This window comes from Danio rerio, chromosome 2 (assembly GCF_052040795.2).
Source record: "Danio rerio strain M-AB ecotype USA chromosome 2, GRCz13ab, whole genome shotgun sequence".
Lineage (NCBI taxonomy): Eukaryota > Metazoa > Chordata > Actinopteri > Cypriniformes > Danionidae > Danio > Danio rerio.
This window is the reverse complement of record NC_141022.1, coordinates 5993686-6006529: the sequence shown is the minus strand read 5'-3', so window position 1 is coordinate 6006529 and position 12844 is coordinate 5993686. Positions and strand designations below refer to the sequence as shown.

Genomic DNA, 12844 nt, shown 5'->3' with positions numbered 1-12844 from the left:
AAAATTCAGATGGAGGGCAGGAAGTGATTCTTCTTCAAAGGAATCATTATCAAAACATCAAAATGTTTATGTTCTATTTTGTTTACAATTGTTTAAATTGGCCAAAATGAGAAATACTGAACAGCCTTTATAGAGTTACAAACTCATAAAGGGGAAACTGTAATAAATACTGCAACATTAGTGAAAACTGTGGTGAAGTGATGGTGCATAATTGCAGTGTAAAAAATTTAGCCTATTGGATAATTTGTTTATTACTCCAGTTGTGTTGTAGATGGCAACCATATAATTACTACGACAGTTACTTTAAAACACTACACTATTTACTAAAGTATATTTTTATGTAATAGCTTACAGTATCTACCACCTCGATGACAGACAAATATATTTTATTTTTTATCATAATATAGGCATCATGCCCAACATGTGGTTATATATATATATATATATATATATATATATATATATATATATATATATATATATATATATATATATATATATATATCCGGCCACTTTAGTAGGTACACCTGTACAACTGCTCGTTAACACAAATTTCTATTCAGCCAATCACGTGGCTACAACTCAAGTCATATAGACATGTTCAAGATGATCTGCTGCAGTTCAAATCAAGAATCAGAATGGGGAGGAAAGGTGATTTAAATGACATGGCATGGTTGTTAGTGCCAGATGGGCTGATCCAAGTATTTCGGAAACTGCTGATCTACTGGGATTTTCACGCACAACCATCTCTAGGGTTTACAGAGAATGGTGCAAAAAAGGGAAAACATTAACTCAACAGTAACTCAAATAACCACTCGTTACAAGCGAGGTCTGCAGAAGAGCATCTCTGAATGCACAACACGTCCAACCTTGAGGCAGATGGGCTACAGCAGCAGAAGACCACACCGGGTGCCAGTCCTGTCAGTTAAGAACAGGAAACTGAGGCTACAATTCAAACAGGCTCACCAAAATTGGACAATAGAAGGTTGGAAAAACGTTGCCTGGTCTGATGAGTCTCGATTTCTGCAAAGACGTTCGGATGGTAGGGTCAAAATTTGGAATGAACAACATGAAAGCATGGATCCATCCTGCATTGTATAAACGGTTTAGGCTGGTGGTGGTGGTGTAATGGTGTGGGGATCTTTTCTTGGCACACTTTGGGCCCATTGGTACCAATTAATTATCATGTCAACGCCACAGCCTACCTGAATATAGCTGCTGATCATGTCCATCCTTTTATGACCACATTGTATACACATCTCCTGATGGCTACTTCTAGCTCTGAAGACATTAGGGGGTCATACCCGGTACTAGTAAGGTGTAAAGTATAAAGTGGCCGGAAAGTGTATCTTCCTGCCCGCCATCTGAATTTTGCGTGTTGCCAGAACCACATGATTGCAAACAACCAATATGAATCGTAATAATATCATTGTGCCTCTAATATACAAGATTTTTAGATAAACGGTTGAAAAGAACAGCATTAATTTGAAACAAATATCTTATAAAAAGTTTTTATTTTCCTTTAGAACATCTTACTGAGCCCAAACAGTAATGCATTAATCACTGTGGAATATATCTGTAAGGAATCATATCTGATGCAAAACCCATTGATCTGAAACCACATAGGATCTTACTCTGATCTGATTGCGCAGTTGTTCGGCCTCCTGCCGCAACTGCTCCAGCTCACTCATGGTCCTCCAAGCGTTTCACTCTCTTCCCAGATACTTTGTTAAGGCCTGCAACACACAGAAAGTAGTCCAGCAATGTCAGCGTTTCACTATACTGAACAGAACTAGGGCTTGGGAGAGAGCGTGCAAAGATCTTCAGCTGGCAGTGCTATAGTTGTGTGTGGTTCCTCCGCTGAATGATAACCAAACACTGCTATAGAACTGCCAACTGAAGAGATGTGCACGCTGTACTCCTTTGTTTAATGAGGAGCAGCACTGCTTGGCACTGTCTATTAGTTGACTAAATATATTGCTAACACCACTTTAAAAAACAGAGATATTTGAGAAATTATGTTACATGCACTTGTAGGACTGCACGATATATCATTTCAACATCAATATCGCAATGTGTGTATCCGCAATAGTCACATCCAAAGATATGCAATGATTATAGATGACCAGGAGCAACAGAATTGCATTGATTTATACATCATTTAGATGATTTCTGCTAGGGCTGCACAATATATCGTTTCAGCATCGATATCGTTATGTGATTATTCGCAATAGTCGCATCGCAGGATATACAATGTTGAGTTTGTATAGCATTTTCATGTGTTTTTGATGCCTGTGATTGTATAATGATCTTATCTTACATTCAGGTATAAGAAATTGTACCATTTGTGACCTTGAGTATAAAGTAATTTGATTGAATTACTTTTATCATTCAGTTACTGTACTTGAATGCTGTTAGGCATGAGGAAATGATAAAACACTTTGTTTTAATTGTATCTTTTTATTGATTGCAGGGCTCGAAATTGCGACCATTTTGGTCGCATATGCGCCCGAAATTTTATCTATGCGACCTTGAAATATATTTAGAAGCATTTCTGCGAGTGCTTAAAATTGTAGTGTGCGACCAATTTTTACTGCAAAATGTTCAGCACATGCGCGGATTCGGAAGACATTCACGCAGAATGCATCTCTAAGCTCTTTGTCTGCACTTGAAACGCGAAACGCAGCGCTCGGGAATGGTTTAAAACAGTTGTCATGTCAACTTGCTGCAGTAAACAAATCCAAGTCCGTAATGCTTGCCCCGCCTTCGCGCTCTTCTTATTGGCCCACTGCTCTAACACTGAACGCGAATGATTGGTTAATATCAGCTGTCAATCACTCAGCGCCTTCTGGCTTCGGATGACAGAGAGAGCTACTACCGCGAAACATTGTAAAGCGCTTAAGATGAGAATAAAGATAACATAACACTTTTTTGTTTTGTTTTAGAAACCATGGCATCTGCAGTTACAAATAATGACACATCTTACTAGTTATACCGTAAACACGTTAATTCAAGCAGTGCGTGCAGGGCCGGTGAGCGCTCCGTGTATGCTTTAGTCACTCAGTTATGTTATAAAATCTATTTTCTTGTGATAATGGGATTTTGTTGAGACTTATTTTCCTCACGCTTGCATATAACGTTATATATGAATTTTTTTGCTTGTTAGTTTGATTAGTGTTGATTTCAAATACAACCAATATGTTTGTATAAAACTTGTAGTAACGGTGCTCATAACTGGTGGGTGCGACTAAATTTTGGCTGATGCGCCTAAATTTTTAAAGTTAGGAGCACCGGTGCTACCAAGCAAAAAGGTTAATTTCGAGCCCTGGATTGTATTTATCAGTTTGTTATCAGGGCTTGGCATTAACTTTTTTGATCACCAGCAACTACGGCTAGTAGTTTTCCAACGTTACAAGCCACTCGCCATTTTTTACTAGCCACAATTTTATTGTTGGGAAAATATATTTTATATGAATTAAATTGACTTCAAATTTCTTGATTTCAATTTTGTGTTATGTCCACATGCCTCCTCGATCATTTAACTTTTATTTGAGTGTTGTGTATGACCTTGCTCAATAAGCATGAGCAAATGGTTTGTGGTTTCACAGTGTCGCATTGCAATTAGTTTTATTTCACATGACTTGTCAGACCTTAACACTAAGGATTTACAATTTTTTTTCTCTGGCCAGCATAAAACTAATTATATCCTTGCCACAAAATGTAAGTAATGTGTCAAAACAAGCAAAATATAGCTGTATACTAAAACTAAAACATAAGTTTTATACATACTTTAACTAAAATTCAAATGTTTAGTGATGAGCCAGCACTGGCAATCCAAAGCTAAATCTACCCGCATTTGGCTGGTTAGCAGGTATTAATGTTAAGCCCTGGTTGTTATGCATGAAAATATGCACAACACATGCAAATACAGAAATGCACAGCAAATAGCACAGACTGCAATTAAAATGTGTCGAGGGACCCCAAAAAGTTTATAGATTGTTTATTAGATTTTATTCCCAAAGCAGAATGATCCCAATTGATCTAACATTATTATTAATTCTTTCCAAATAGAGATATTAAGTCATTTGGTGACTCGCAATCTATATTGCAAAATAAAAACAATATCGTAATGTTAGATTTTTTCAATATCATGCACCCCTAATTTGTGCAAAAACAAACAACATTTTTTTTTACTTAGAATTTGTCATATTTCTAATCAAAATATTTACATTTAAAAAGCAAAAACAAGATTATTTTACTTACTGTATGCCACTAGCTACATTTCCATCCACCTATTTTTATGCCCAACAGTTGATGGAAACGTCAAGATGCACATATTTTTAAAGTGCGCATAAAAAACGTATGAGTACTGAGTAGGATAAACTTTTTATTCGATAAGAAAAGATGCACATAAACTACAATGGAAACACTTTTACCGAACAAATTCCAGTAAGTGCACTAAAAAAAGGTCATGTGATTTTGTTATAAGAGATCATGTGATGATAAAAATGTGCGTGAATGGACAAACCAGCAGGCCGAGCACATTGTGAAACATCTGAAATGTTCTTTTGGTCATTCTAAAATGCCTCAACTGCTTCAGTATTAATGCTATTATATTATTAATTGCCTCCAGAATCATGAGCGTCTGTGCTTCGTGTCTCACACCTTCAAGCGCATCGTTATTGCATGTCGGCATTGTCTTCTGAGGTGCAAGTAGTTTATTAAATAAGGAAAAGATTTACATAGCTTCTCCTATCCCAGCAAATTCCATTTTTATGGTTGACATTTGGTGCCGGTTAATGTGATGGAAGTGACGAGTACATTCGATTTGACTCGTTGGATTTTATTCGCACATCTTTCATGCGATATTCCAGTTTTGCGGATAGTTAATTCACATTTTTAGATGTAAACATAGCTACAGGTAGATAATTTAGCTTGTTTAAAAAAAATCTTAATTTGGCCTTATTTGAAACGATATACATCAAGAAATTCTAAGATAGAAAAAAGTCGAAGAAAAGCATTTTTGCATTGTGACTGTTCAATTTCTGTATTTGAAATCTGTTAAGTCGCCCCAGAAAACCATCAGAGCAATTCAAACCATCTTATGAATCTGTATGCAATATCTATCACAGAATAATCAAATATCACATTTATATGATTTCACAATATTAGATTTTTCTAATAAAGTGCAGCCGTATGCTATTGTATTCTCAAAGACATGAAAAAATGGGGCCAATCATTTGAACTATACAGACTTAATTTAAAAAGAAACTTTTAAAATGACCTCAAATAATTTTACCCATACAGGGTTTCTTCAGGTTTCATGTTTTAGACTTATAGAGGGCTACTTTATTTTCAGTTAGAAAATATTTTCACTTGCCCAATCAAAAAATGAATAAAATTTAAGAAATGTAATAATACAATATTAATAACTTTGAGTATTTTTTGTGATTTTCAAGTATATACACATTCACAAAACTTATATCCCTTATATAAAGAATAGAACAAAACATAACCGTCAATTACTTCAGTCTACAATAATAATCATATAGGTCAGGACAGTATCCTCGGAAGTAAATAAATGGAGAACTTTTAAGCAAATGTTACTGTGAAGAAAGTAATTAAGAGCTATTTAAAAAAAAAGTTTTATTGAGATGGATTGTTGCCGATTGTATGGGTGTTAATGGCCAAATTGGGTAGCTATAGATCAACAAAGGAAAAGACCTGTTATAAGGAATAAAATGTCATATGATCTCAGTAAATTTAAGACTTTAAGGCCTAAAATTTTGCTTTTGAGATTTAAGACATACTAAGATCCCGTGGATAACTTATGTCATGTTGCAGCCTAAAAGAAAATACAGAATAGAATGAAGTGACTTACTACACACTAGTGGTTTGACATAATACCACTTGACTAGAGATTGTTTAGGACAACCCTGAAATCTGTACATTTCACCACAAGATTTTTTTAGGGAAGCAGTGTGACAGCAATCAGTGTTGCTAAAAACAGGAAGACAGCTCGTCTCAACTCTAGCAAGCCAAACTACAGGAAAAATGAACGATGTGAGTTTTAAATGGCAAGCTTTCATCATCCGAAAGTGTACTGACTTCCAATATAGAAACAACACATAAAGAGGCTAGTTTAATCAATGTAGCATATATCAATTGGAGAAAATATGATAAAAATATGATAATATGATAAAAATATGATAAATATTTATAATCCATAATTTAATATGCACTGTAAATTATATCCGGCTATTTAAAATCGGACAAATCCTTCTTAATCCAGATGTGTTAAGCCTTAACCTATGACACCCTGAGCCTGTTAAACTCACAGCGATAAACATGAGGAAATGCGCGGTCTTAACTAAAATATTTACTGATATTTCACCAGTTTATAGCTATACGTGTCTTGGTAACCAAGATAAATGCGATTAAACGTAATATTTAAATCGACTTTAAACGTTATCTAAAGCTAGCCAACTGTTTTGACAACAGATTCAAGACCACATGTTGCACTAACGTTACACAGAAACATCTCTACAATCCGCTATTAAACGATACAGAGGGTAAAACAAGCATACTCCGCAGATTTGTCAGCCGTCGTGGTAATAAAGCAGCTGTGTTATGCTCTGGTTAGTTTGGTTAGCAAAGTGGCTAGCGAGCGGTGACTGTATCATGTCAGTTACTCAGACCAATAAACAACACTGACACATTACCTGATGTAATAACACTACACAAATCCTCCCGCTGCCTGTGAGGGTAAGACGACTTGTCTTTCCTTTATAATATTAGGACGGCCATTTCGCTGATATACATCCAAAACGATACAAAAGCCGCCAAATTGACTAGATTCGATGCAATTCACACAGAACGATTACCACACCCATACTGATATTGTGAGAACATGGCAACAATTGGATAGAGGGGGGTGAGAGACATGTCAGTGTTTCTAAACGGAGGATATTCGCCTTTTATGTGGGAAAAAAACTGTATAGCATATATATAATATATTTAATAAATATATATTTATAAAGCTAATTAATTTTGATAAAAATTGTTAAACATAAATGTACGCGTAGCCAATCGAGTCACCCGCGCTCGAAATGGTTCTGGCTATCAGCTTCCTCAATTATCAAAACGACTAAAGTAGTTGGGTACATTTGGATGTTTGTTAATGTGTTTGAACGGAGAAAAGCTGCTATACATGAGAATAGTGTGCTCTGGCGTTTTAAAAAGGTAAATGTATTACAAATACACAATTCCGAATTGATACTTTTAATCATTATGCAAGTGTGTATGATATCAGTTACTAAAGCAGCTATATAAACTTTACTAGATTTTTTAAAATATTTTTTGTCAGATAGATAGATAGATAGATAGATAGATAGATAGATAGATAGATAGATAGATAGATAGATAGATAGATAGATAGATAGATGCATACATAAATACATTTGGAACTATATATATATATATATATATATATATATATATATATATATATATATATATATATATATATATATATATATATATATATATTTATATATATATATATATATATATATATATATATATATATATATATATATATATCATAATGAGTGAGTAATATACAAAGTAATTATTGTCACAGCATGATAGATAGATAGATAGATAGATAGATAGATAGATAGATAGATAGATAGATAGATAGATAGATAGATAGATAGATAGATAGATAGATAGATATTTGGAATTATATATATATATATATATATATATATATATGTATGTATATAGTGAGAAATATACAAAGCAATAGGCATAGTAGCAAGAATGAAACCATCTTCAACACTGGGCTAAAAACTTCATTATCCCACTCCTGGTGATCTTTAAATCTATTCTAGAGCAAATACTTCCAAAAGCAGTATTAAATGATATGTACTCTTACCTGGAATGCTGAAGTCAACCAGTGATGGGTTGGTCGATGGAAGCTCCTGGCTCCCTCAGTAGTATGTGTGTGTTTGCCTGTGCCGATGGGAGCTCTGTCATTGGGATAGGTATGTAGTGGGTGACTTTAGTTAACGGCCAGCACATCCAGACTGAGAGCTGCTACTGGTGACAAGGTGGGGCTACATGGAGAGCCCGAGTGGTGAAAGTGTGTAGATGAGGTCTTAAAGAGACAGTAGTGCTCATGCTGTCATTTGGTATGTGTTCAAACAAAACAAGTATGTCTTCCTGTGCATTATGTTATTTGCTGTTTGTTTACACTATCTGGGCTTGCACAGATAAAGCAGGAGTTACCTAAATGCAGGGCACTATGTAGTGAAGGGCTGTCAATAATTTATTAACGTGGAAAGCTTTTCCATGTAGTGCTTTGTCAACACTTTTTATATGAAGCACTTCGCATGGTGTTAATTACGCTGTTATTCACAAGCATATTTGTGCTAAATTTGCTGATCAAAATGTGCCTACTTGGTTGACTTCACAGATGCATTTAAAATTCAAATATTAAAGAGTTAGTTGTTCACGATAAGGATGGGTATTGTTAAGTTTTTAATGGTATTACTGCTTTTATCAATACCACTTATTGGTTCGGTACTTTAACGGTTCTCTTATCGGTACTTTTTGTAGTTTGACGCCCTTGTACTATTGGGCGAAAACACGACCATTTCTCATGTGAGATTGCCAACTGTGCAGACGAATATCAAATATTGCAAATTAGAAAAGGTTGTTCAGTTAAATTATGCTACTGTAAGTAATGTTTATTCGGCATTAATTATCCAGTACTGATAGCAAAACAGTTAACGTCAGCGCTTATCGATACTTTGGTCTTTTCTAATTTAGCACCGAGACTGATAAAGTACCGAATTTCGGTAGCCATGCCTAGTTCACACAAAAGTAAAAATTCAGTTTTTTTCTTACTCGCCTTTATGTCGACTTCTGAACACAATTTAAGATATTTTAAATAAAATCCTAGAGTTCTCTCATCCACCCTAGACAGTGAATGTCCTGAGCAAGTGTGCCGCAAGCCTGCGTTTGAGTGAAGGTCTCGGCCGTTAGCTCGCCCCCTGGGGGCTGGCTGCAGTACAAGTCATAAAGCCCGCCTCCTCCGTGTTAATGAAGGAGACTTGAGCCCAAATAAAAAAAATGATTACACTTGCAATAAAATGTCCCGAAAGATGGTTCTGGTTGATTAAGGCACTGGTTATTGTGCTGAAATAGGTGCAGATCTTCATTTTTGTAAACAATTTGTTTTTAGCAGTAATTTAATGCTGGGCGTGTCATCGTGATTGACAGCTGTGATTGACAGTTTCTCAAAGCAGCGCGTCTGAGCTTCGGCAGGAGACTGAAGTGTTATTATTCGATTTCTGTGTTATTTTACCATGACAACATGAGTTCAGCAGTAAACTAAAGTTTCTGACATACATGATCCTGGTGGAACACTGTTTATTCGCTAAGGTCAGGGCTTTCTTCGGGCTTTATTAGTTTGCTGATACACGCCTAGCCACCCAGATAGCAAAATACACTCGGACCAGTTCGGCTAGATTCTCGCCTGCCGGAGACTTACCCCTCAGAGCTCAGACTGACTACCTCTGCTGGACCTACTCCGGATGCGTGGACTCACTGCCCGATTCCAGCCCGAGTCAATCAAGCCAGATGCGGGGGCCGAGCGAGCCGGCGCTGCCGCATGCAAGCCGGAATCAGCCCGCGACGCCGCGAGTAGGTTATGTGCGCTGCGGACCGGAGCTAGCACGATTAAATATATAAAACCTTCATATTTGTTAACGTTATTACATCCATTTGTGCTGATATGACAGCAAACGCATGCTGAGAAGTTCGGGGGGCGTAGTTGATTTTACATAAAGCGTTTGATTGGAAGCTCGACTCCGCTCATTTTCGCGGCTCCTCCTCTGGCTCCATCAGACAGTCCTTCTGCGCATGTCAAGGCTCCAATTTCAGCAGTCTTTTGCAACAGTTTGTGCCCGTCAAGCAGGCGTTTTGCCCTCAAGGCGTTTAATGGGAAAAGAGGCTGTCGCGTCGTCCATATTTTTTACAGTCATTGGTCCTGAGATGTTCAAAGTACAGAAAAGTATAGTTTTGTGTGGCAAAAAAAGTACAAAAGTCTTTGTTTGCCAACATTTCGGTGCACATTTGCTATATCCTACACCAGTGGTTCTCAAACTTTTTTCATCAAGTACCCCCTCAGAAAAAAATGTCTCTCCAAGTACCACCATAATGACGAGGCAGATTAATTATTTGAGTTTGTGTTAACCGTCACAGAGACTAAATTTAATTAGCTCCAATGCATGGCAAAGTTGCTTGACTCTATTTGTGTTCCACGACATTTGAATCACATCCAGGTTAATTAGCCTAAATCTAAGGTAACAAATGAACCAAAAGCCACTTTTAGTTTACAAAACAAACTTTACAAAACAAACGCTTTACAAAACAAATAACATGTCGAAAACATGCATTGTTTTACACAACTACGAACACATTTTTTAACACATTTGTGATAGCTATTCTACCAATGATGCAGCATGGGGAGATTCCTGAGTTTGTATTAACTGAAATGCCAACACAACAGTACTGGTCTGCAAAAGTGCTTCTCTAGCGCTTATCTGCTCCGCAATCGCCGCTGCCGCACACCTTATTTTTTAGCATCTGATGACGTGATGCACTAAAGTCAACATTCTAAGCACCGTACTGATGTGTTCATACGCTTTAGGGAACAGCCAGTGGTGATCACGTAATTGTTCATGTCAAAGGGTAAAAGTGTATTTTTTTTGCGTACCACTAGAAGGAAGCCCGCGTACCACCACAGTTTGAGAACCACTGTCCTACACCAATACAATGCTTCCATGTCATGATGCTAACTTGCTAACCCTCAACAAGTTGTATAGCCCATAGTAAACACGCAACCTGATCTGAGGCAAAGAGCTTAGAATCACTAAGAGGCGACACTCAATAGAACGTTCCATTGCAACAGCAGAGCCCAGCAACAGCCCTGCAATTCCGCCATTTTAGAGTGAAAGCGATCGGCCGTCCATTGGATCTTATTGCTGTCGCGATGGCAAGCAGCTGCTTTATTTTTTATTTATTTATTTAAAAAGCGCATTAAAGCTGAGATACAACCTGAAAGACGACAATACAACACTTACTATCACAATCATCAGCACTTTTACTAGTTTACTTTACAGACTTATAATATGCTGTTGTTCTATTGGAGTTTTAATTCCAAAATGGCCGCCGCACCATCTAGTGTCTGTTTCCCAAATTGCACTAGAGTGTCGCCTCTTGGTGATTCCATGCTCTTTGTCTAAGGTGAAAGACACCCATAACCTAAAAATTAATAACTAAATTACTAAATAGGTTCAAAAGCCAACAAAAAGCGCTCAGGGGTAGCTCAAATATTTGGTCAGTGCTCTTTGGGAAAGGGATTCATCAAAACAACAACAGAAATTAGTCCAAAGCACTCGAAAAATGTGGAAAATTTAAAAAGCCTTTATTCACATGGCTAAAACTTAAAAAACCTATGCGTTTCGGCAAGGAACTGCCTTCATCAGGGTAACTGAACTTTTGAGTACTACGGTCACATGACTCATTTAAATATCTCATAATCACTCAAATAATATATATATATATATATATATATATATATATATATATATATATATATATATATATATATATATATAACTAATAAGCAAATATGTACAGATAAATACGCTTAAACATGTCATGTAAATATGTTCCTCTGAAGCACCTGGAAGGGCATCCGCTTTGTAAAACATATGCTGAATGTTCATCTTAATCTGTTTCATTGTAAATAAACATTGGAAACAGCCATATGTTTCATTATTATTATTATTATTAATATTATTATTATTTACAGAGGATAGAATAAATAGGATACATTAGAAAAAGTTGTAAAAAATTAGCAAACACTTTAGCCTATAAAAATGAAAAGCTATTATAAATAAAAGTTATCAAATCTCATGAATCTTTTTTTCACTGTATAAGTTAAACATTCTGATTAAAGAGCAGCGAACGAATCTCCCATTTAGAGTTTTCATTTAGTTACGTTAAATAATAAAGGTGTCAATTTAAAAATGCTTTTACGAGATTGCTACCCTAACTTCTTATGCTCATTTAAGACAAATTTTGACCAAGATCGACATGCTTAGATGTTGTATATGTCTGTTCAAACACGCACCCGAAACCCAGAGTGTCCACTTTTGCTCCGCTTCAAATCGCGTGTACAGAATTTGTTTGGGAAACAGCGTCTATTTATCTCTATGGAGCGCATCTAATAGTAAGGCACCGCTACATGACTGTTTTGAGGGTTGCATTGGTAGGGGCAACTGCGCCTGTGATGGAAATGAAGGTAATCCTGCCATTTTTAAAACTTATGTCAAAGTGTTTCATACTTAAATAAAATGAAAGCACAGAGCAGATTCACATTTAAGAGCGTCCCCTGGTGGTTCGGTTGTATGGTTTGTGTGTAGGGAGGATTGGCTTTTTAATGTATATTGCCAACCTTCATAAGATAAAGATACAGAAGAAATACAGCAAAATACCTTTACGGGATGATAATGGGATTGACAGGAATGGTTTTGGGACTCTTGCTGTCTATTGAAGATAAGAGAGCTCCTGGATTTCATCTAATATATCTTAACTTGTGTTCTGAAGTTGAATGCACATTTCAGGGAAATTTAAATGCATTATGATGTGTAAGTAATGACAGAATTTAAATTTTTTTATCTAATTAGATTGGTTTGTGTCATCTTTATTATATCTGACATCTTATCTGCATTTATGTATCACATACAGCAGTGTTTCTCAACCACGT

The 12844-nt window shown here is 36.2% G+C and overlaps 1 protein-coding gene across 6 annotated transcripts in view; it reads right to left on the bottom strand.

The window, feature by feature from the left end:
- gnb4a (guanine nucleotide binding protein (G protein), beta polypeptide 4a) overlaps positions 1–12255 on the bottom strand; it is a 29803-nt gene extending 17548 nt beyond the window's left edge. For 2 of the 6 annotated variants that reach the window (XR_015478207.1, XM_087240431.1), the window contains exons 1-2: positions 7940–8092; positions 1635–1736 (exon numbers count right to left, since the gene is read on the bottom strand). Coding sequence is in view for 4 of the 6 variants with exons in the window: in XM_087240431.1 (XP_087096557.1) it covers positions 1635–1691 (57 nt within the window). In the remaining 2 variants the exon portion in view is untranslated. Of the gene's footprint in view, positions 1–1634; positions 1737–6722; positions 6872–7939; positions 8093–8917; positions 9055–12208 lie in introns of those variants that run through there. The other 4 variants (XR_015478206.1, XM_087240430.1, XM_087240433.1 and 1 more) reach the window with 3 other exon arrangements.
- Positions 12256–12844: the final 589 nt, after the last annotated feature.